A 26,830-nucleotide genomic window follows, 5' to 3' on the forward strand; every position below is an offset into this window, starting at 1 on the left:
GTGCGCAGAGATAGCTGGGAGAGTTGGGATATTGCTATTTCCTGTAAGCGCTGTGTGCGCGAGGCTGTGCTGTGCGCACGAAGATAGCTGAGCACGTGGAACACTGTGATTCCTGGTAAGCGCTCTGTGCGTTTTATTGGTGCTTTGTGTAGCGTGTAGGAAAAACAACTTTTACGAGAGTGCGATTAATCCATAACAATTGAGGTGTCAGACAAAATAGCGGAATCGACCAAAACGTTCACTCGAGCTGGCTTGGTTAAAAAATGCGAAGAGCAGAAACTTCCTACATCGGGAACAAAAGAACTAGCGTCTCGGATAGCCAACATGAGTGAAGCGGAAGGAAAATGTAGTGAACCAAATTTACTGAACTCGACCAGCGCGAGCGAATTCCTTGACGCGCAAGCCGTGTCCGAGCCGTCAAAGTCTATAAAGATTAACTTTAACGATGATAAAGACGCATTGCCAACATTTGCGGGTGATGGTAAAGGACTAGACATAACCAAATTTATTACAGAATTTGAAGAAAACGCCATATTATTTGGTTGGACCGAGCTACACAAGTTGGTATACGCCAAGCGGCTTCTTACCGGTCCTGCGAAATTGTTCATTAGCAGCGCTAGTGGTCTGTGTTCCTGGAACAAGCTGAAAGACACGCTTGCTGCAGAATTCCGGGATGAGACAAAGAGTGTAGATATTCACAAAGCGATGCGCGAGCGAAAGAAAAAAACAGAAGAGTCATTTATTGAGTACGTGTACGCTATGCAGGCAATTGCGAAAAGAGGGAAGATTGACGAAGAATCAATTTGTGAGTACATTGTTCAGGGCATCGAAGATGACCCCAGAAACAAAGTGTGTTTGATGGGTGCGGCAAGTTTGGCCGAACTAAAGGTACCAAACACTGAAATCACAGATGCCCAGTGCGCGCATTGCAAGAGATTCAACAACAAAATCCCATCTGTCATTTGTGAGTTTCTGATGTGTGTCTGTTAAGCTCCGCTTAAATTTATAAAAAGTTACGTGCAAAAGCATCTTTTTAGTTATTTATTTGTGTGCGCATAGTTGATCTCGCGACCTAGTGTTCGTTCTATCTATCGCCCCTAGTACCGGCAGCTCAGTGTGACCAGGATTTGTCGATTAAGATTGGTGCAGTACAGCATCGCTATTTGTTTACGCAGTGTTGAGAATGGTGGCTGTGTGCTCCGCCTGTGCAACCGTCGCCTCCGCTGACGCCGACATGATTTGCTGCTGCTTCTGCGAATCAGTGTATCATAAAAGCTGCACCACGGTTCCGGATGCAGTTCTGGCCAGCATCAGCCCTCTTCATAACATTCATTGAAGCTGTCCCGCCTGCACGGAGGCCTGGGAGATCCGTCGCAGATCATCAACGAAGGAAGGCAGCTTCCAAGCGGGTTTCCAGACAGCACTCAACACTATCGTCGCGTCACTCAAAGATGCCATTCTCCAGCCTCTCTCGTGTGAGATGCGCGCCCTGATGTCTCCGTTGAAATCAATCGCCTCTCAGCATCGGTGCACTGATCTCACCTCCTCTCTAGGTGGTAGGTCGACAGTCCAGTCTGCCGGCCAGACGCTTTCATATGCAAAAATTGCGAGTCGAACCCCGATATTGAATGCAGCCGCCGTTTCCGGCTCCAACGATATCCCGTCTCCCAATCTTGTGGCTACACAGGAGCGTGCTCCTCAAAGATTCTGGCTGCATATCTGGGGAATTGCTCACCACATCACCGCTGAACAAGTGAGATCCTCTGCAAGCCGTCGGCTCAACACGGACGACGTAATCGCTTTCTCTCTCCTGCCTCGCGGTGTTGATCCAGCATCCCGCCGCTCACTCTCCTTTAAAGTGCGCATCCCGGAATCCTTACGCGCGGCCGCTCTCTCTCCTGAGACTTGGCCTTAGGTTGGCATCCGCGTAAGAGAATTTGTGCCTGTCACTTATCAGGAGCCACATCGACGTCCGTTACCATCCCATCTCTCTCCGTATACTGCGGCTGCAGATCCCCTCATCGCCATGCACTCGTATCGCAGGGATACTCCCAGCCTCAACAGAACGCTTCTCCATAACAACTCTCTCTCTTCTTTATCCCCAGGAACTGCGTTTAACGCATCCGTACAGCACACTAACACACCACGCTCATCCTTGCCACATCAGGCCCCGCCTAGTAAGCGAAAGAGAGCACTGACTCGCAGCCCACACCAGCAAACTTTGGACCAATTCTTTCGGGCGTGATCATTTGTCGGAGAACAATGTCAACATTTATTACCAAACCATCTCTGATTTCGACTACAACATATATGTCCTGACTGAGACCTGGCTGGACTCGTCGATCCCTTCTTCGTTACTGTTTGAAGATTCTTTCGTCACTTTCCGGTGCGACCGCAGCATCCTAAACAGTTCCCGGTCACGCGGTGGCGAGGTGCTCATCGCATGCTCTTCTTTGCTTGCTGCCACGCCGTTTCCCTCACCGTGTACGTTGCTGAAGTCAGTATGGTTGCGCATCGACCAGGGCAACTCGAATATTTACCTCGGAGCCATCTACATCCCGCCCTACAACAGCACTTCCTCATCTATCATCGAAGCCCTGCACGATTGCATTGGTGTAGTCCATGAGCGCATGAGCCCAGTCGACAAACTATTTATATTTGGCGACTTTAATCTACCCTTTATCACGTGGATCCCCGACGCCTCTAATACTATATGTTTTATCCCGTCTCATTTTAGAAAGCGCGAATCGGAATTCATTGATGGACTGAGTTTCAACAATCTGAATCAGCTCTCCGGAATCACCAATGCGCAAGGTCGTCAACTAGACCTCATATTGTGCAACTCCGCTGCCTTACCGTGCTGTGGTTCTGTTTGTCGAGCACCTTTAGCTTTAGTTGCCGAGGACGCCTATCATCCTGCCTTAGAGCTGGCTTTCTCGGTCGCTTCCACCCCAACGGACCGACCCACTCGTACATCGTCCTGCGAGTTAAATTATAAGAAGCTTGACTGTGCGAAATTCGGGCGCCTCATAAATAAGCATGACTGGAGTTTCCTGGATGCGGCTCCTTCGATTGACGATGCTGTCGCTAACTTTACGTCAGTTATTTTATCATTCCTTTCTATATGTTGTCCCTTTCGTGCCCTTCCTCCCAAACCTCTGTGGTCGGACAGGCACCTTCGTTCACTCAAGTCGGACCTTAATCGGGCGCGTCGTGCTTATCGCATGCACCGGTCTCAGTACCATCTGCGTGTTTTTAAGTACGCCGCAGCAGCTCACCGTAGCTACAATCGGTTTTGTCTCCGTACCCATATCGCGCGCATCCAATCCCGCTATCACTCCAACCCTAGAACGTTTTGGCATTATGCCAACAAACGCCGCGGCCAGTCCGGCATCCCGTCCTCTATGACCTCCGGCAACCGTTCTATTTCCTCCCCTTTGGCGATAAGTAATTTGTTCGCGCGTCACTTTGGCGGTCTTTTTGTTGATCCCGACCAATCGACCGCATCTCTTTCGTCCGGGCTATCGAGCGTTCCCCGCGACGCCATCAACGTCAGCACCGTCCAGTGTGATGTTCCGTTGGTCCTCTCCGCCCTCAGCAAGCTGAAGCGCTACTTCTCCCCTGGTCCCGATGGCATCCCCTCCTCCGCCCTCATAGACGCTAAGGAGGCTGTGGCTCCCGTTTTAACTCGCCTTTTCATAAGGTCGGTGACTACGGGTGTCTTTCCCGCTCTATGGAGATCTGTTTGGATGATTTCCATCCACAAGAAGGGATGCCGAACTTCCCCTTCCAATTACCGAGGCATCTCAATCCTTTGTGCAGCGTTCAAAGTCCTCGAATCTGTCATCCATTCCGTGATTCTTCCCATCGTCTCTCCGCTTATCCCATCTTCCCAACACGGCTTTATGCCGAGACGGTCCACCCTGTCGAACCTGATGTCGTTGATGCTCGTCCTGTTCCCTAACCTCATTGCTGATAGGCAGGTCGATGTCATCTACACCGACTTTAAGGCTGCCTTCGATTGCTTGTCCCATAGGCTGCTCCTGGCTAAGCTCGAGCGTATTGGTTTCGGTGGGCCTCTTCTCCTCTGGTTCCGTTCCTTCATTGAAGGCCGTACTTACAGAGCAAGGGTTGAGGGGGTTCTCTCTGATCCATTCATCGGCAAGTCGGGAGTTCCTCAGGGTAGTGTCCTGAGCCCCTTATTGTTTTCCCTTTTCATCTCGGACTGCATCAGCTCTCTCCCTCCAGATGGGTGTCTGCTGTATGCCGATGATGTCAAGTTCTTCCTTCCCGTGTCTTCGTCCCATGACTGTCACTCCCTTCAACACTTTGCTGATGCGTTTGCTGGGTGGTGCACTGCCAACGGTCTCATTCTTTGTGTCGACAAGTGCTGCGTCATCTCTTTCGGTCGCTCCCCAGTCAGGAATCATCATTACGAGCTCTGTGGCTCCACACTCCCACGAGTCTCTCTTGTTAAAGACCTTGGGGTGTGGCTCGATGACAAGCTGTCTTTCGAGCCTCAACTCAACTCGGTCATCGAGCGAGCCAGCAAGGTACTGGGCCTCATATTTCGTATGGCGTCTGAGGTTCAGGATCCGCTGTGCTTGAAGGCTGTGTACTGCTGCTGGGTGCGTCCTATTCTGAACTACGCCGCGGTCGTTTGGCCGCCTGTGGGTGCCACCGCGTTGGACAGGTTGGAGAGGGTGCAACGGAAATTCACGCGTCTTGCCACCAAGCGCTTCCTGGGCAACCCTCGCGCGACCTTGCCTTCCTATCCATTGCGGTGTCGGCTGCTGGGCTTGGAGAGCCTCAAGGTTCGCCACAGTCATGCCCGCGAGTTGTTTATCGCCAATATTCTCCTGTCGAATATCGACTCCCCTATCCTACAGGCGGCTATCCCGTACTACATCCCTTCCTACCGCTTGCGCGTTCGTCCACCTCTCCTTATCCCCCTACGTCGTACGCGGTTTTCTTTGAGCGATCCGTGGATGCGTGCGCTCTCCGACTTCAATTCGGTGGGCAATCTGTTCGACCACAACATAACTATAAATAGTTTCCGCTCCCGTCTTTTGTCTTCCAATCCTTAATGTCTTGTTTTACCCTCCCCTCTTTCAGTCCTTTCTATAGTTTTTTTTCTTTTTCTTCCACGTCTTTGCTCCCTTCGTGTTTAGTTTTTATGTTCTTAGATTGTAAGACTTCAGTAATTGTATAGCCCTTGTGGCAAACAATTTGACTAATAAAAATGAAATGAAATGAAATGAAACTAAAGACACGGGTAGGAAGTGCTACAAGTGTGGACAAATGGGGCATTTGGCCAGCATGTGCAAATCAAGAAACGCTGGACTGAGATGCTGTAGTTGCGGTTTGCCAGGTCATGAGGCTAAAACGTGTAGAAACGCGTTGCGTCTCAAGTGCTTCCGTTGTGAAAAAACGGGGCACAAGGCTAACGAGTGCGGAAGAAAACCAATGATGAGCGCTCCTTCAAATTTAATCGGTGACTATGAGGAACCTACGGAGAGCATGCAAATAGGAAATTGTGTGTTGTACAGTTTGTTTGATAGTGGTTGTTATTTCAATCTCATCACTAACGTAGCCTATCTCCGAATTGGAGCCCCACCTGTAAGGAACCTTACCGTTGCATTACACGGATTCGGAGGAAAACGTACTCCCGCAAAAGGAAGGATTTCGACGGATGTAAAGATAAACTCAAAAATTTATCGTGAAGTTCCATTTTTCATCGTGCCAGATGGAACCATGAAGTACGAAGTAGTTATTGGAAGAGAATCGTTGCGGCTATTCGATGCCGAATAGACTGACAAGAGATGGTGTCAAGCCCATTCCTCGAGGAGAGAAAGACAATAACGGAGGATAAGGTGCTTATCGCTAACGGCTTTGGAGTGCACGAAGAGAGCTGGGTGCAACAAATTTCGTGTGACCTGGAAGAATTGGTAGTTCCAGAAAAATTTAGAGACATGCTAAAACCATGGGTTGAATAATGCCAGTCTTCTCGCGAAAATGTGCTTAAGCCGTCGAAGTCAGATTTCGCGAGCAGGGTAGTTGTGGTGAAAAAGAAAGACGGAACAAATCGTGTGTGTATAGATTTCAGAAAGCTAAATGCTGGTGTTTTGAAAGACGGCTTCCCGGTTCCAATAATGGAAGAAGTACTCGAAAAGTTACAAGGAGCCAGATGGTTCACTGTTATGGATTTGGAGAACGGATTCTTAAATGTTCCAATAAAAGCGGAATCGAAAAAGTATACAGCATTTGCTACTCAAAGAGGACTATTTGAATTTAATCGAGCACCCTTCGGGTTCTGTAACTCACCCGCTGTGTTTATTCGTTACGTTAATTATGTGTTCCACGAGTTGATAGCGGATAATACACTTGGTCTCTATATCTTTGGATTGTCGGAGGAGAGAATCTTCATAGAAAACCCACATCCTTGCCAAGGATGCCTGTTAAATCAGGAACCACCATAGTCAGGGAACTTCGTCGGAGCGCCTACGGTCTAACAACTCCTCAAGCCTCAGAAACCCATACCGGATGGCCCGTTAAGGCATTTACGTCAGCATGGGCCCTCTGGGTACATTTGTCCTTACTAAGAAGCTAACAAAATTCCCACGGCGCCGCTCGATGAGCATTGGTTAAATGTCAGGCGTTCGAGATGATCACGGCATCCACACGGGAGTAATGAAACTATCCGTGCTTCAGCCTACTCCCCTCGCGATTGGCAAAGCACGGTCCACGTATAGACTACATGGAGAAGGGGCTAATGATGCTCCTCCATGGTTCCACATAGTCACCCTTCGCGCACTCAACCTCACGAGTCTAATGCTGCAGTGACGGGATTGCCCACGTGGCGCACCCCTACAGCGGCGCATACCACGATGTCTACGACCGAAAACTTCTCACAAGGAGTATGTTAACGGCCTCAAGCGTTCAAACCCCAAGTAGACACCGATTAGTATACTTGCCGCACGATACACCTGTCAACTACCACCGTTGACTTATGCGCTCAAGAGCCGGTTGGTGTACCTGCGACCACTCAATTTTTGTGAAAGGGGGTTCTGTGTGCGGGGAGCTAGCAGTGAGGACTTTAGGTAGAAGAGGTGAATGAGGGACCTAAACTCAATTCGGAAACCCTCCTTCCACCATTCGTCTCACTTGGTCTCTATATGGATGACATTGTGATCCATGGAAAGACTGACAATGAGTGTTTTGAGAAAACTACGAAAGTTTTGGAAACTGCGGCAGAACATGGATTGTGTGTAAAGTGGAAAAAGTGTTATTTCTGGCAACAGTCCATTAATTTCCTTGGGCATCACGTAGAAAAGGGAATGATATCTCCAGGAGCTGAGAAAATTAGTGTCGTGGAAAACTTCCGTGAAAGCTGTACAATCATTTTTAGGATTGACAGGGTTCTTCCGTAATTTTCTTCAAGATTATTCTCATACAGCCCGCCCACTAACGGACTTACTGAAAAACGATGTTCCGTTGAAAATGGGTGATCAGGAGTTAGTTACGTTTCAACGACTGAAAAGAGAGCTAATAAAAGAACCAGTGCTGCGATTGTATGAACAAGGTGCAAAAACAGAACTGCATACCGATGCATCAAAAGACGGATTTGGTGCCGTATTAATGCAGTGGTTTGACGCAAGCTTCACCCAGTGTGATATTGGAGCAAGAAATCAAGTGATTCTGAGTCGAGAAAACTTAGCTATATCCTGGAAGCAAAGTGTGTCTATTTGGCAACCAAAAAATTTCGTAGGTATCTTTTGGGTGTTCCATATAAACTCATTACAGACTGCATTGCATTCAAACAAACGTTAAAAAAGGCTGAGGTGCCTAGTGAAGTTCTACCATGGGTAATGTACTTGCAAGACTTTACGTTTGAAACCGAACATCGACCAGGAAAAAGGCTACCACATGTTGATTGTCTTAGTCGGTACCCACCGAATGTAATGACTATAGTACCGATTGTGTCAGTGCGGATTAGGGAAAATCAACAGAAAGATGAACTGGTTAAAGCAATTATGGCGGTTCTAGAGAAAGGGACGTATGATTCATACAGAATGAAAAGTGGGCTACTGCACCGAACTGTGGAAGGACAAGATTTGTTGGTGGTCCCACGTTCGATGGAAAAACAGCTAATAGCGGATGCTCATAATGCCGGTCATATTGGAGTGCAGAAAATGATGCACGGTACAAGACAGAACTTTTGGATTCCACATCTGGAGTTAAAGGTGAGGCAACACATTTCGAATTGTCTACCGTGTATCCTGCACAACAAAAAGCTGGGATTAAGAGAAGGTTACTTAAACCCCATCCCAAAAGGGGACGAGCCCTTGCATACTCTGCATATGGATCACGTAGGACCAATGGACACCACCGCAAAACAGTACAGGTATATTTTAATAATTGTTGATGGTATTTCTAAATTTGTTTGGTTGTACCCTACACGTACCACGGGCGCCGATGAAGTCCTGCGGAAACTAGAATGTTGGTCAACTATTTTTGGGAACCCGACCCGTATAATTACTGATAGAGGATCAGCCTTCACCGCCAATACATTCGCCGAGTACGTTCAGAGTCGAGGTATCGAGCATATTGTCTGCACCACGGGGGTGCCACGTGGAAATGGACAGGCGGAGCGTGTTAACCGAACTGCCCTGGAGATGCTAAGCAAACTATCAACCGAAGATCCTTCAAAATGGCAATAAGTCGGGTGCAGCGAGCGATTAATACGTATTATCACTCAACAACAGGCAGGTCACCGTTTGAGTTGATGTTTGGGGTGAAGATGAAAAATGCGAGTGATGATCAGAGGCCTCGTGAAACAAGCTCAAGCGAAGATAATATGAAACTATGGGCCTTTGCGTCAACCGTGGAAGAAGAAGACGAAGAGGATAATCAGGGACCGATTATGAGTCAGGAGGGTCGAATGTAAAAATCGAAAAAAAAAAGTTTATCACCCCTTGTAATTTGCGCGGCCATCGTTGATGAGAACTGACAGTTGGCGAACTGTCAGTTAAGGACGAAATGTCGCGACGCGACAGAAAACGGGAGTTAAGCGAAACAGGATCAGTGGCAAAGGAGAAGCGGAGATGAGAACACTGATAGATTTTATCCCTGCGCTTCTCTCAGTGGAATAAAGAAGAAAAAAGTTAAAACTAACAACTCGAGTTTTATTTTCACTAAAACGAGTGGCTCGGGATCAAGATCGCAGGCGGAAACCTCCGATTTGCCACACCCCTGGTGAGTGTCGTGAGGGACCGAGGTACTCAAACATAACTTAAACTTAAAGGAGTAATAAAGGAATCAGTCGTATCCTGGACTCTCGTTGTTACAGCACACTTTTTGTACGCTCCCGAAACTTAAATTTACATTTATATAAAACATACAATTTTACAAAGGTAAGATAGTGTTGTGTGCACCTTGGTCACGTACGCAGCCAGTCTATTACTCGTTGCTATCTGGGAACCGACAGCAACCGATGTGCCGTAGACTGTTCGCGCATACTGATCGCTCTCGCGATCCTTGCGATCCTTCTCGTTTGTGTGGCCCTTGTCTCGTTGGTGCAGGCTCTCTTCTCGTTTGTGCGTCCACTGGAGACGGTCGTTTGTCATGATACCGTGCGTGTCTTAATTTTAGAATAAACGAGTTTTAATGTGTAATTGTCTCAGCATATATTTTTAACGAGTGACGACACAACAGATAGTATGTTCAAATGGAAATGCTATAACAGCATGATTTGTTTTAGAGCGCTGTCCGTATTAGCACGGTACGTTGAGCGCTTTTGTAATCACCCAAAAATTGATTGATGTGGCCCCCTAGGAAATGTTACTATCACCCACGAATGGTTGATGTGGCAACCCAAAATGCAAAAGACAGCCGGACGGACTAACATTGTCGATTTACGCTACAGAGTTCAAGAGTGCACGTGTTTTAAGGCATTTTTACTGCATTATGGTCAGCAATTTTATCTTATATGACTTTAAGAAGATTTTAACTAATTTTACAACTACGTTTTATTAACATTTAGACGATTTTTCAACATTTTGCAAGTTTTAGCCCACCTTCGGGGGCATTGCTATTGTTGATGTTGGTATCTTGGGCAGCATATTGGTTGTCACACCTTCACCAAAAAGAAGAAGAAGAAGCTCACGTAAACAACATGAGAGAAGCCGCTGCAGAAACGAACAAGTTTTATCTGCATTTATATGAAATGCAGTTGTTTACATGTTGAAAATAACAGTGAGGAGTCTTCTGCATCTTCTGCCATTGCGAATAAAGCCTTATTCGCTTCTTTATCACCGTCATGTTCGTGCAACCGGTACCACCGTCATGATCATGCTGCCGGCAGAACCAAAGGAATGAAAGAAATGAATGTGCTTTTTTACCATGATACAGGTCCATCTTGTACTAGAAGAGGGTCCTTAACCTTTAGATGATCCTTTTACATCGCACAACAGCTCCAGTGCCATCTCGCAGTGGTTAAAATAGGTTACAATTTTCATCACCGCATCCGACCTATGAATGTGCATGTGATATTCTTCGTCGTGGAAGTTAAATTATTATCGCACGTTTGGTTGCAAGCAGAGCTCTTGTTACATTATATTTGCCCCTCTAATATATTGACAATAGTTTACGTTACAATCCCAGGAAAACAAGACGAGACAAACTCATGATGGTTTGATGACGGTAATGATGATGCTGTTCCACTGGAATCAGTGTCCGAAAATGCATGTAAAATAGAGACTATTTATACCTCCATTCAATCCAGGAAACACTTTTCTCTGAGGCTGAAGCTTCAACGAAACCAAAATACATACCGACCTTTTATTGCACCATCAATTTGGTGCATCTAGCGCAAATTCATGACGAAGACATACACAGCAGTGCATATATCGCTTGACTCCATCATGGGTGCTTTTATAGCCCTATTTTAACCCCCAACTCAACACAGACGTAAAAGACAAATACATAACATACTGAAGATTGAGACACACGCAATACGAGTTCGATTCTAAATATAGACGGTAAAATGATTGAGGGATGCATAGAAGAAAAAAACAACCAAGAGGGAAGGGTGAGAGGGGAAGGGGAGATGGAGCTGAAAATTTTGTTTTTGGCAGCGTTGCCAATTTTTTGGCTGCGGCAAATGTCAAAATCGGTCTAAACCCTCGTTAAAAAGACGTCTTTCGGCGGTCTAACGGCGGGCGGTAAGACCGCCAAAAGACGTCTTTTCAGTGACATTTGCGATCTGGGAATACACGTGTTAACACGTTGACCGCCATGTCAGCCACTATGTGGCTGACGGGTTTTTTTCGATCGGGCCACGTCAGCCATATAGTGGCTGACACATTTTACGTTGAAACAGACGATTTACACGCGATAAATTTGCACATATTTGATTCCTTTGCCTTCACAGTGCTTTTTTTCGTGGTTATTTATTCTAAGTAAAAAAGAGAATTTCTATTATGTTTCTATTCTCATTTATTGATCGTTTATTTTTGATAAACAATATTAAAACACTCAGCACAAAGTTGAAGTTGATCGGGACTGCTTGAACGATATGTAAACGATCTTTTAACAGTTTCACGTGCCTTTAAGTGGCCCATATTTTGTCTCTTATTGTTGTACCATTGTTTATATGCGCGTCGCAATTTTTTTCCCATGAGAGTCCTGACGGATGGCTAAAACCTGATGTACTTGTTGCGGACTGAAATTAGTTGTATTTTTTACGGGTATTTGTAACAATTCAGAAGCAATCATCTCTCTAAATTCTCTTATGTCGATGTTTTTTTGTTGCAGTTTTAAAAGCCACTAAGGCGTTTACTACAGAGGTTCCTAAATAAAGCTCGATTCCTAGCTTTCGGTACCATTTGACGCCTTTCCTCATTGTTGTGGCCATTTGGTCCGATATGGCATCTTTGCCGCGAAATATCTTGGGATGAACCTTGCGCTAAAAGATCCGAAGTACAACTAAAGTATTCAAAAAGCTTAATCACTCAGTAGAAAAATTGATTATAGGTAAAACGGAGGAATTCATAGAAGTGATATTGTCAGAGTCTTATAAATCCGATTTCCTTGCTAGCAGGAGTTGGAGTCGGAATTTCACCGACTTTTGTGAGAGGAAGGGAGGAGGAGATGTTCCAAGAATGTTCCAATATATTAGCACAACAAACAACATTTTGGAGCGACTGAGACAACAAATAGAATTGGTGAATGTAATTTAAAAGAGAAGGAGAAAAAACCGAATGCAAATGCAATTGTTTCTACGAGTGATTCGGTGGCCTGACGGGGTAGTTCAGTGAACATGTACCGTGGCAGTCAACGTGTTAAAGAAGGGAGATGTTAGGACCACCCTGTGCTACTCACTAGGCATTAAGTTGTCAGCTGTCAACGGGACGAGATGGGTTGCGCTCTCCTGTTCCCCAACCGTCTAACCGGGCAGACGCGGTGATCGTGATATATATGTGAAATTGTTAATTGTTCCGTGTTATGTTAAAAAATAGACTAAACCTGTTTTAACCGATAAGTGAATACACAACTTTTTCTCGCTGTTATATCAAGAAACATTGTTTAAGGTAGATAAAGTTTCGTTTGGTGACAAATGTGTTCTTCCTTGCATTATTGTAACAAGACATACTTATTGATAAATATTGAGAAAGGTCAGTACTGTTGTTTTCCTTTTTATTATGTTACTAGATACCAAAATGACTCCTAACAGCTTTGGATTGGAACTACTAAAGACAATTATCGATGAACTATTTTCATCGTTAAAATTCTCCTCAACAATACGGATGCCCCATCCTTACTATCTATACTAAACCTATGTTCCTTGTCGTCGTCTCCGATCCCGTCCTTTATTCATTCCGGTGCGCCTTACCTCTTACGGCCAAAATGATCCATTTCTGCGAGCTATGAAATCATTTAACTGCTTTTTTCACCATTTCGATTATTACATCTCGATATTTACCTTTTGGGCTCGGTTTATGTTTAGTTTAGCAATATGTATAGTTTAGTTTAATCTCCTCTGACGCGATATTAGATTTGTAATTAGACTATAAGATTCCTTTTGGGCGGACAAATTATGTCCGTATAATAATAATCATAATAATAATAATTACTAGAGTGGAACGTCACAAAAAACGATTTGTGATAAATACCGATTGAAAAAATTGACCGTTTCTAGACTGTGTTTCAAAACTTCGTTCAACAGGAAAGATTTCTGTAGACAACAGAGGTGAAAGACCACGGTCCACCACGTCAAATGAGGGCTCTATGATCGTCAAATGTATTAAAAAGGATCTGTGATGTTCGCCTATCCTATAACTAAAATATCAGTTTCGTGCCGTGTATAACATTCCGCTATGTTAAGGGTTAAGTAGGATAACGAATAGAGAGTAGCAAATAACGCAAGAGTCGGGCAGGACACGAATAGCTAGGACAGGTGCGTAAGCTAGGATAGGTGCGTATGAAAAGGCGGCCGATCGAAGAAGCGATCTCTTTCTCTCGATACACTCCTGCGTGCGCGAACACCGGTATCACCTGATATCGTGAAGAAACACACTTTGTAATAATAAATTGTAGAAACCTACAGATCCTTTCACGTTTTCCTTCAAGGTGCGAAAGGATTTTGATCTGTTTCGGACCGGACAATCAGACGAGTTGCCATTGAAGCATTGAACCTCTGATTTCACTTAGGAACCGGAAGAAAAGACTTAAGTTTGCTCAATCTCATATTGGCTGGGATGTAAAGAAATGGCGGACAGTTTTCTTTTCAATGATGAGTCAAAGTTCAACATTTTCGGAAGCGATGTTATAGTCTGGAGTCTGGGCAATTCATCAAATCAATGGAATAATGATCCGTTTCATGTACAATAACATCTCAAAATATTTTTTGCTGCTTTATGCAGAAAGGAATATGCCATTAAAATGGATATTCCAACGAGATAAAGACGCCAAGCATACCGCCAAAGTGAGAAACAGTGGTTTAAGGACAACGAAATAATGGTGATGGACTGGCCGTCCCAATCTCCGGATCTGAACCCTATAGAAAACCTGTAGGAGATCGTGAATCAGCGAATTGATCATGAAGGTGTTCGACAAAAGGGTCAGTTGTTTGCACAAATCCAAAAGGCATAGGCAGCAATTCCACAAAACTCCATTCATCATATGATCGAGTCTATGTCTATGCAAATGCAAGGCCGTAATTGAAAACAAAGGATTTGCAATGAAATATTGAAAGCCAATTTAAATTTGGTTAACAACACGCGAAGTTGCACTTGTTTTATGTAAGAAAAAAACGTTGACCCTTTATTTTTTTATATTTTTCATGAATTGTTATGTATGAATAATGTTTTGTTGTTATGATAAACATGAAAAGTTCTGTTTCTATAAAATAAACAAACATGTTTCTCGTTTCAGTTGCTATCGGCCGCTCGTAGTGAACAGTCGTGTTTTTAAAACAGTGCCAAAAACAGTAGTTGTGTATTCTCCCCCTTGTACCACACTTCTCCAATTCCCTAACCCTAGTTCATATCACACAGAGGAATTATAAAAAACAACAAGTGAAGTTCCTAGAACTGCTTCAAACCATGACGGGTCCGCCGGCTGTCACTGCCGGGTTCCCCCCGCTCCCTACTAGGGAACATAACGGGAGAACGTTACCCACATATCTAGACTTAAATAACGAATACGGAGAAAAACGATTTTTGATTGTTCGCGCTGCAGAAGGTAAACAGCTACCCAGGAATCCATGGATTCTTAGCGATACTGTCAAACAGGCTATCGGTAAGGTAGAGCTGGGGCGACAAATTGACCCCAGTAACTTTCTTATCGAAACCAGATCGGTAAAAACTTCCAAGAACTGCAAAAAATCACCGCACTGATAAACGGGGAAACAGTTACAATAACACCTCACCCGACACTTAACTCAGTTAAGTTTGTTTTCTCCTGCAACTCAATCAGCACAATGGAGCTCGAAGAAATAAAAAAACACACAAACACAAACAGAAATCAAACGGCCAATCTATCCCGACCAACTCTTACGTTGTTACAATGCAAGCTACGCGAATCCCAGAATACATTGTCATAGGTCTGGAAAGAATTAAAACCAGAGTATATTACCCGCGTCCTATGCGTTGCAACAAATGCCTTAAATTTGGCCACACAACTAAAAATTGCAATAGTATTGAAATATGTGCATCATGTGGAAAGCAATCACAAGGAGAATGTAACGCCTTGGCAATCTGTACAAACTGTAACGGTAACCATAACAGCTTCGACATAAAATGTCCGATATACATCGAGGAAGCCGAAATAATAAAAATTAAAGTCGACAACAATTACTCCCTCCGCGATGCGAGAATAGCATACAAACAAAACACACACAAACAATCTTCAAACAGCTTTGCCCAACAAATAATAGCCGCAGCTCAAAAAGTAGACCCAAAGGACAAAATTATTGAGAACCTTTCCCAAACTGTTAACATGCTAAAGGAACAGATAACCTCACTTACGAGTACCATTGAAAAACTCACAAACAAGCTCAACAAGACAGAACAAAAACACAACGGTACAGAATCTGATATGGACGAAACATCATTGTTAAAAAATGATTCGGCAATCACGAAAAAATCTGGTATGTTTAAGCACCTTTTGTCCTCATCCAGTGAAGAGTTATCAGTTAAAAAACCAAAAAAAGGAAACCGTAAGTAACTATACTACACCAATTCAGAAGAATAGTCCCCGATCACTCTCTTTTTTATAATTTTAAAATTCGATGTCCAGCCTAATTCAAATAATTCAAGTACAGATCATATACAAAAACTCATATTGAATTGGAATATTCGTAGTTTTTCCAATAACCTGAATGAGTTAAAAATGCTGATATACAAACACGAGCCTATATATTCTCGGTTTATATCTATCACCTAATTTTAACCACGACATTGAAACCGAGTTAAACAGTACTCTTGCTAAAATCCCTCATCCAATCCTTATTGTAGGAGATTTCAACGCACAGTGCACTGAATGGGGATGCCCCCAAACAAATAAGCGCGGGACAGAGATTAGTAACATCCTAGAAAACAACCAGATCCACACTCTCTACCATAAATTCCTTACTCGGATAGACCCTTCTACTGGACATGGCAGCTCAATAGACCACTGTTCAATATCTTCATATATAGCTTCCAATTTCAATCTCTCATCGGAGAACGACCTCATCGGTAGTGACCACATCCCATTCATAGTCAACTACAACTCTGTAAACACCCATCCAAATCGTCCTTCTTTCCGTCCTCGTTGGAAGTACAAAGATGCAGACTGGTCCAAATATCAACGAATTCTAAGTAGTTTTCCATGGAGTATATTAACAGTCAATGAGTCGAGACTCGTTGAGCTGATCCTTGAAGCTGCCTCCAAAAGTATACCAAAAACCAACGGGACTATTCCAAAAAAATACGTTCCTTGGTGGAATAAAGAGGTTGCAGAAGCAATAAAAGCTAGAAGGAAACATCTTAGACAGCTCCGAAAACTACCCAAAACGAATCTGAATGACCATATCCGCACTGATTTAATACAGAATTATAAATAAGCGATCAAACTGGCTAGAACAGTAATAGCCAAAGCTAAGCAAGATAGCTGGGATAAGTTTGTTCAAGAAATTAACCCATTCATTTCCTCCAAGGAAATGTGGCGGCGAATAAATGTATTAAACGGCAAAAAATCCAACACGAATTTCCCTACTCTCCTCAATCCACAAAACCCTACAAATGACCCCTCTACTGTAGCCGAAAAATTTGCAAAGCATTTCCAATCTATTTCATCCAACTCTAGTTATCCCAATTCGTTCCTAGCTCACAAAAGAGTCGCTGAAAGTAATAGACCATCTTTTAATACAAACTCCAACATCAAATACAATAAACCTTTTAATATGAATGAACTCCTCTACGCTCTAAAAAAGTGTAAAGGAAAATCAGCTGGTCCAGACGGAATAGGGTACCCTCTCCTTCAACACCTACCTCACTGTGCGTTAGACTACCTCCTTAAATTATATAACGAAATCTGGATTTCGGGAAAAATCCCGGAACATTGGAAATTTAGTTTCACCATCCCCATCCTCAAACCAAATAAATCCCCTTTCTCTGTCGACAGTTATCGACCTATTTCTCTTTTAAACTGCATATCTAAAATCCTCGAACGAATGGTTAACAGAAGACTTGTTTATGAATTAGAATCCAGAAAACTCATTCATCAAAACCAGCACGCTTTTCGGAGCGGACATGGCACAGAATCATACTTTGTTCAGTTGGATAATATAATTACAGCAGCGAGAAAAAATAGCAAATTTATAGATCTTGGTATAATCAATCTCGCTAAGGCATACGATCTAACATGGCGACACGGAATAGTCCAACAACTAGTTCGTTTGGGTTTCCAAGGAAATCTCCCAATATTTTTACAACATTTTCTTGAAGTTCGCTCTTTTTCTGTTAATTTCGGTAATACCCAATCCCAACCTAAAACAATAGATAACGGAGTTCCACAAGGTGCTATCCTTTCCCCTACATTATTCTTAATTAGTATCGAATCAATATTCTCTTTCATTCCGCACAATATAACACCAATAATATATGCTGATGACATTGTATTAATTTCTTCAACATCATCGTCCAGTCAAACCAGGAAAAACCTACATAATTGTATTCAAAAACTTAATAATTGGTGTAACGTTACAGGTTTCCGAAACTCCCTTGAAAAATGCAAAACACTTCGTATTGGCAAACTGGGATTCTCCAAAAAATTAAGGCATATCACCATGAAAAACGAAATTATCCCAAATGTTACTACAGCAAAAATATTAGGAATCACTCTAGATTCTAAATTTTCATTCAATGCTCATTTAAAAACCCTTAAAACATCTACAAAATCCTATTTAAACGTGTTTAGAATGTTAGGTTCCTACAAAGCCAGAGCTTCTCGTTCTATTATGCTACGTTTAGTCAACTGCTGGTTGGTACCCAAAATCTTATATGGGTTGGAATTGTTGTGTGTAGACTTTGATAAATTAGATAAAATATTCTCCCCAATATACCATGCGGCTATTAGAAGCGCCACGGGAGCTTTTGTTACTAGCCCTCTAAGATCACTGCTTTGTGAAAGTGGCATGCTTCCATTTTCACATATCATCACTCTTCGTTTGATAGCTACAACTCTACGCAGCCTAGAAAAAGATATGGAGTGTACTTCTCTTGTCTTAAGAGCTAATAACTATTACAAAAACATCACAAATTGCACAATGCCGGACATTATCAAACTTTCCCGTGTTTCTGATCGCCCTTGGGTTATTAGATAGATAGACTAGGGGAATAGATTGGACTATTTATAATATGAACAGACCAAACAGCAAACAAACACATCAATTGACTTTAGCCCATATAAACCAAAAATTTTCCAAATATCATAACATTTACACCGATGGTTCTATTTCTGATAACTCCGCAGGATGTGGAATATACTCCTCAAATACAAATTGTGCAATAAAACTCCCAGATCATACATCAATATTCTCCGCTGAGGCTATTGGCATATGCATCGCAGGAGAAGAAAATTACAATTCGGAAAAACCCAACGTGATCTTTACTGACAATGCAAGCGTATTAGCCGCGATTGAACAAGGGCACGTTAAAGACCCACATATTCAAGCAATAGAATCAATTCCTCAAATCGATAATATTACATTTTGTTGGGTTCCGAGCCACATTGGAATCACTGGAAATGAAATAGCAGATAAACTGGCAAACGAAGGTCGACTATCAACATATCCATGTACTTACTCTATATCTAGAAATGACCTTATGAAGCAGGTAAAACATAATATTCTTTCATCTTGGCAGAGAAACTGGCAAAAAGAACAATCAGGTTTGTTAAGATCCATTAAAATTTCTACCCAATCCTGGGAAGATCTTAACAATAACAAGGACCAACAGGTGTTATTAAGATTACGTATTGGTCATACTTTCATCACACACAGTTACCTACTCTCAAAATCACCCCCACCTTTCTGCCAATTTTGCGGTACCCAAATCACGGTCCGGCATCTGCTTACTGAATGTTACGGGTACGAAATACAGAGAGATCAGTGCGATCTGGATTTTAATCTAGACACAGTTCTGTCGCCTCACCCTACAGAACAGAGGAAACTAATAAGATTCCTGAAAAAAACTAAACTATATAAACAAATATAATACCATATTCACAGTTATAATACAATAATAATTTTATATTTGATTTCAGAGAGGAATAAAAAATAAAAACCATTGGGCGAATTCGACTATACCACTAGTCTGTCGGCTCTTAATGGCAATAGGTTTGGGCTACCTTAACAACCCTACTTTTTTCCCCAAGGTGCAGATTCTACTATTTTTATATAGTATGCCACATCCTGGGTAATTAGGTTCGAGATTCCTCAAAATCTCAAACTTTACCCCTCTCACATCCTTTCCCCTTTCCTTTTCAAACTCCTTTCCCCCTTTTACCACCAGAGGCGAAAGAGACGCAGGAGGTCCAAAGCCTCTCTAATATTAGACAACAACAACAACATGTTTCTCGTTTCAAGATTGGGATAGATTGGTTGCACATGTTTTGTCCAATACTGTACATGTACACGGCAATCGCTAAATGCAACAACTCGAAGGCTTCCGATCGGTATCAAACAGGGAAAAGCGAGGTGCTCGATTATTTCCGTTCAACAGGGAATCAGAGATTAATGCGATACTCTCTGATTTCTTGCGCATTAAATAAAAGAACACGTGATTTTGCCTGTCGTTGATGTGGCTGTGTGTCCACTCTGATTTATTTCCGTCTGTCACTGAACTGTCAAATTTTAGCTTGACTGACAGTTATGTTATGTTTACGTTTATATGCTATGTTTGGTTGCTGGAGTTTAACTCCCGGCCGTACAAAATATGAGAACCCCACTCACGGAACTCAATTTTGCAGCGTTTCTCCTTACTTCCGTGATACGTTATGCCCCTCTGATCCATGTACCGTACTGTCGCACGTCAACTTGTTTTCTTAGCTCTGTTTTTGCAACCTTTGGATATTTTTTTGCATATTTTGTATTTCAATCTCATTGATTTTAGAACAAACTTGCACCAACTTGTAAGAATGGCATTCTGATTGTTCCCAAAAATAATATGTCAATTTGGTCGTGTTGTCAATATCGAGACCTGTTGAGAACGAGACGATATTTCTGTTACGAAACTCATTTTGATTATTAGTTTGAAAGCAATGCGTTTAACTTGTAACTTGTGGAAGGATCGTTATCGTTTGCCAAAATAAACATATGAGCATCGAAAGGCGCAATACACGAGACCGGAAACAAGCATAACCGGAAACCATAAAGTGGGAAAAATAGCGCAAAGGCAAGAGCAACTCTACGAACCGAACCATACGAATGCAATAGCCACGATCGGTCAAGCCATAAAACTAGGTAACGAACGTTTTCAGGATCGGCCATAAAAAGAGGCTCGTTCAGTAAAAATAAATTGTTAGGCGGACAGGATATGTGCTCCGAACACATGTTTAAGTAAAACATTGAATCCTTCATCGTTTATCATCGAGATAGCACTTTACTCTAGGCTAATTATTTGTTTAGGATCAAATAGAGAATATCATAGGAAAGAAAGGTCCCGATCGACTCCACCAATACGTTTGAAAGTTACAATACTACATTCACCAATACATGGTTATAAAACTACTATATAAGAAACGAAAATTTGGAATAAATCATCCTTTTCCGTCGATCCGTTGTCGCGATAAACGTGCAGATTCAGTAACTAGCTGAAGTCGAGTGCCCTACAGAAAGTTTTCCTAAAGTGCCTTATTAACAAATATCAAAATGTCGAAGCGTTCTAAGCAGACTGGAAATTTTTATAAAAAACGAACTAGGTTGTTAAACGAAGCTGCAAGTAGCGTCGATGCTTTAAACATCACACTAGAAGCAGCTTCGACCACTATATGGCCTGAACTAGGAGTGGGTAAGTTTAAAATTTGTTTTATTATTGCTTTTAGCTATATTTGTATGTTATTTGGTTATCTTGGTTTTCAGAAATTACGCAACAGGATCTTGAATCTCTGTTTGCATCATGCAGTTCTGCAACTGGAGCTGTCGGTAGTATTAGAAGTAATACTATCGATAATACGATAGAAATCGAGGATATGGATGTATCCACCGAGGAAGGTATTGACGCAGATGCCACATATCATTTCATGAATAATTTAAATTTGAAAGATGCACTTGTGCATCTTATAACTCTGGTCCGTGCATCTCGCTTTTTAACCGAAGGGTTCCTTGCAATTTTGAGAAAGTACTTCAACGCAAAAGTACCCAAAACTAAACGAACCCTTTTAAAAACGCCCTCCCAAATTGGATCTGAAATCAAATCAATTCAAGGGGGCCATTTATGGTATCATGGCATTGAAAAAGTCCTTCTGAAATATTTTGAGTAAGTAGTTTTGTATATAACTTGGTTGGTCCGAAAAATTGCACTGAAATTTTGACTCATTTTAGAAATGCTGTGCCGGAAGTGGAACAATTAACGATCGATGTGTCGATCGATGGGCTACCACTGTTTAGAAGTTCTCGTAAACAACTTTGGCCAATACAGATTCGTGTGGTAGAACTCGCTAAACACCCGGCATTGATAGTTGGAGCTTTCGGCGGTTCTGCTAAACCTAATATTGAAGAGTTTTTAAGACCATTAGTTGAAGAAATTAATGATCTGCAGAAAAGAGGTTTACAGTTCGGAGAAAAGTTAGTGCCGTTTTCTCTTCGTGCATTTATTGCCGACTCACCAATGCGGACCACTTTAAAAGGTATGTCCAGCTTGCAGTAATTGTTGATTAAATGGTAGACAGAAAAATATACGCATCAATTGTTTTATTTGTATATTTGCAGCTACCATGAATTACAACGCGAGACATGGATGCTTAAAGTGCACTTGTGTTGGAATGACAATCGAAAATAGCGACTCTAACAAAATAATTTTTGATTCGGTAAACGCTGAGCCGCGTACCGACGCAGGGTTTAGACAAAGAATGGACAAATTGCATCACAAACCATGGCGCACTCCTCTAGAGGACATCGACGGTTTTGATATTGTCGAAGGTATTCCCGTTTCGGATAGGCTTCATTTAGTGGATGAAGGAGGCCCTCAAAAAATTTTAGCAGGCATTCTTGACGATAATTTTGAAAATGTGGACCACTTGTTTCCTCGGCAGAAGGAAGCTACATCAGCCTTTATGATGAAAATACGGCTCCCTTCTGAAATACCCCGTAGAATCCGGCACCTGAACGAAGTTCCTTTATGGAAAGCTACAGAGTATCGGACCTTCCTACACTATTTTAGTGTAGTTATATTGAAAGATATTTTCAAGCAAGAATCACAATTCAATCATTTTTTGTTTTACTTTTGCGGAATAACGATTTTTTCTGCAAAAGCGCACCAACAATATTGGCCTCTTGCAAGTAAAATGTTAGATGAATTCGTTCGACATTTCGGAAAATATTTTTGGCGGTCAAATTTAATAAGCAATATTCACAACCTACAGCATGTAGGTCTAGAAGTTATGAAGTATGGACCGTTGGATTCTTATTCGGCCTATGAATTTGAAATTAATTTGCGATTCGTCAAGCAGTGCGTTAAATCTGGAACTAAAATAGTAGAACAGACTGCTGGTAGATTGATCGAACGTAGTCATGTTATAAAGGCCGGTACGTTAACCGTTCCTAATTATCCCCTGCTCAAAACAAATGGTCGTTTTCATAATATGCGGATAATATTAATATTAATATGCGGATTTTTCTCTCCAGAAGCAGTTCCAGAATCGTTGGTTTTTAACTAAGGACAATAGTATCATCAAGTTTTTAGGTGTAAAAAAAAAACGAAAACTCTTTTGTAATTGTTGGTAACATGGTAGAATCATGTGAGGAGTTGTTCAATGTAGTGTCTGACGAGGACTATATTTTATCAGACATACAAATTTCGTCAGTTCAGCTTTGTATATTCAAAGTGAAACTTAATGTTCCCACATTGAAGGTGGAATTGCCGCATACTTGTATAAAATGCAAACTTGTTCCTATTTTCATACCATCCCAGTCCTTAATTCAGCTTCCTATCGGAGTACCTCCCCAGCCAGATTCAATAGCATTATTTCCATTGTTGCACACTTTCATATAGGATTGAACTCTGTAAAATTGTGGAATAAACTATATTACTACGCAATTATGTTTTGGTAGTAGTTCAAATTGTTGTTCGATCCTAACTTTATTTGAGAAACAATCATCATTTCATCATCAACTTATTTTTAAAAAAATCCAGTTTCTTCATATATATTTTCATTTTAAGTTCCGTTTTATTGAACTACTTCCTACTTAGTGCTAGTGCTTTTAATTTCCTCATCTTTTATTGTTCCGTTTGTGCGTCTTGTGTAGCACACTTTTATTTATACCTTGAGTAAGGGATGCGCTTTTAGCATTTTAAATTCTTTTTTTACGAACTCCTCAACCTCAGTTAAATTTGCTCCTCCTACTCGTTTCAACAGGTTCAATACGTTTCTATATGCCACCAACGCCACTTTGTTTGTACCGTCCTTTGATCGTCCTGTCCAGCTGCATTGCACTACAAAATTGCGACGAAACAGCAAATAAAAAGCTGCGAGCATTTTGGTAGCTTCTCTGTACAGTTAATTTCCGTTATTAACCCATTTTCCATCAGTTCCGCATTATTCGCCATGCAAAGACTGGACTCTAAATTGTCCAACTCTTCCTTGTTGGAAACGCTCGCGGGATGAAACGTAGGTAGTTGGATATTCCTTTCTATGCCCTGCCGATTTCCTTCATTTGTGGAGATCATTTGGTTATTAACCACATCTACCACATCGTTTAATGTTACGGCAACTCCAACTACAACTGTGGACAACCGTGCTGTTTGCACAAGATTTGCTTGAGTTGCCGTTTTTATGAGCCTCAACTGCTCCATAATAGCTGCTGTTTCTGGCATGTTACCATTATTATCCATGTCCTGATATGAACAAAAAAACGTTAACGTTGATGAATAAACATCAAATTGAATTGTATTACTTGCTTGAGTTTTAGAAATAATTTTTCCACTTCAAAATGAAGTTTACAACTATCAACAAACTTCGAAGCAGCAAGTTAGGCGATTTTAAGTGGATTGACAGAGATTAAAAAAACAATGTCAGAAAACCATGAGCCGCACTGTCACATTGAAGAAAATTTCGAATCAATTCAATTATTGATTGCATTTTTTTCAATACCGTGATACACTCTGTGTCGTTTTAGTACATGTTATTCTTTTTAGTAGTAATTAAAAACTAATACGAATTTTTAAACAATTTGTTTCTATATTGGATCAAAATTTTAATGCGAAATGCCATTTGAGCGGTGTCATTACGGCGATTGTCAACACAACTGACCAACCCGAATGTATGCAATGGTATTTGTTTGACAGTTCATGTCTGAGTGATCAAAAAGAGTTGGGCAAAACAAAATTACGTGCAAAAAGGAAGTTTTCAGCTTAGTTAGGTAAGATTTCCTTTATAATTGTTCGTCTTTTTATAGTTTTTTTAATAGGCGTGATGCATTCAACGACAAATCTGCATGAAAAAGACTGAAAGTTGGGACCCGAAGCAACAAATCCTGGAGCAGCAACAGTACCGCATCCAGGTAAGAATGTCATAAGGGTTTGCCGATGTTTGTTAATTAACAAATTCATTATATCATTATTTCCAGATTCTACAACTCGCCAAAAGTTGCGCAGCCAACAAGGAATTAACGTAAACTAAGTTGTTTTATCCTGGCAAACGGTTCGCGATGTATGCCAGCAACAGGAATCAATTTAACCGCTTACGGTCAAGCGCATTATCAATGCGCTAATCAATTATTGTGGGTTTGTCTTTTAATCCTACAATGGTAAATAAATTGTGCTGTTTTAATAAAATCCAAACGGGGGTATGAGCTTATTTTTACATGATGACACGGCAGAGGCATGGAGGATATGAAAGAAAAGCAGAGAAAGGGGAAGAGAGCAAAAACCACTCACGGCACTCAAAGTCACTCACTGTCACTCATAAATGTGTTGCATTAATGCTTAACGGCTATCTTCCTTTAAGCCTTCGTTAAGCAAAAGTTAAGCAAACGAGCGACGCAACTTCGTGTCACGGGGCTGCTACAAGATTAACTAGTATTTTATCTGGTATCCCGTTTGGCGACCAAAAACCAAGTGGACGACGGAAATTTCGTCGTATGGGCGAAGAGTAATGTTCTGATACCATTTTGGGCAACAGATGGCAACGCGCATTACCTAATACAATACGATGAATAATCACGACTACGTCATCTGCATCGCTTGATCAACAAGCAAAAGTAGCAGATAAAGTCACAGAATGAAATATCAAATAGAAATAGTGTAGCAACGAGAGAAAAGCACAGTAACACTAAAAAAGCAAATAGACGAATTATCACAGCGGTTGAATGAAGTTCTCGTCCAAGAGAATAACTCTTCACACTTTGACCAAATTTCTGGCGAACGTTATTTCTCCAAGTCGAAAGAGAGATGGGGTCCACGATCTTTTAGCTCAACACGCGGCCGCCGAAATATGTCCACAGTGCGTTACTCACCTTTTGGAAATAAGACCGAAAAATGCGAGAGAATACATCCAAACAAGAGTCACAACGTGATTTTTTTAGGAGCATTTGCCGACACACTCCCGAAAAAAGTTGTGCGTTTTTCTCTCCCCACTAGCAGCTGCCAAACCCCAAACTTCAACCTTTCGCGGAACTTATGAATGCATTCAGATATATCACCACATTAAGCACTGAACACAAAACAACGAACGAATCCGTTAAACATCAAATCATCGCCGTTCGTATTTGTCCCCCATCGTAAATTGTCCCCTGATAAGTTAATTGAAGCGAAAGCAGAACTATTGTATCCTATGAAGCTTTGTATATGTCAAACGTATAAAATCTGCTGGGCCAGCTCATTGCACATGGCACAGAACCAGACGGTAAGTGGAGGTCATGTGGAGACTATGAAATCTTGAATGCTGTCATCATCGCTGACCATTACCCTGTACCGCATATACACGATTTTTCAAATATTCTGTTAAAAACCATTTTCTCTTGCATTGATCTCCAACGAGCGTACTATAAAATCCTCGTGTCTCAGAAGGACATACTAAAAAAACGGCCATCAGAATCCCTATTCGAGTTAATTACCTTTGGACTCAGAAACGCCGCTCAAACATTCAGAGACACTTGCACGTCATTTTAAGCGATTTGGATTTTGTGTTCCCATACGTAGATGATGTATGCATTTCTGCAATTTGAATCGGATCTTTTCCGAATATTGTCACAGATACTCGGAATCGACCACTCGAAAACTACGTCGTACCACTCAAATCGAACGGGCAGATTGAACAAATGTATAGGCAGTTGAAAGTCGCAATAGTAACATACGACCTTAATAAATGGACAGAAGCATTGGCTATCGTGCTATTGGGTAAGCGATCTTCACTCAAATAAGACATCGATTCCACCGCAGCAAAAGCATACCGTTAATGTATGGCGTGATTTTATGGTTGTTGGGCAAGTTCTACACCACTGAACCGTAAATATGAGACGAAACTCCGGAATACATAAGCAAATTAAAATCAGCTATGAATCACACAACGCGCAGCATAACAGCTATATACAACCCATTCTTCCATCCCGCACGCAGCAGCGGGTTTA

At 41.9% G+C, this 26,830-nt stretch overlaps 1 protein-coding gene across 1 annotated transcript; it reads left to right on the top strand.

Annotated features, from left to right (window-relative positions):
• The first annotated feature begins 20,914 nt into the window (after window positions 1-20,914).
• Window positions 20,915-21,525, top strand: LOC128298578 (uncharacterized). The gene is made up of 2 exons (XM_053034347.1): window positions 20,915-21,053; window positions 21,125-21,525. Exons 1-2 carry the CDS (start codon window positions 20,915-20,917, stop codon window positions 21,523-21,525), a joined length of 540 nt encoding a protein of 179 aa, XP_052890307.1.
• The last annotated feature ends 5,305 nt before the right edge of the window (window positions 21,526-26,830 follow it).

This window comes from Anopheles moucheti, chromosome 2 (genome assembly GCF_943734755.1).
Source record: "Anopheles moucheti chromosome 2, idAnoMoucSN_F20_07, whole genome shotgun sequence".
NCBI classification, from domain to species: domain Eukaryota; kingdom Metazoa; phylum Arthropoda; class Insecta; order Diptera; family Culicidae; genus Anopheles; species Anopheles moucheti.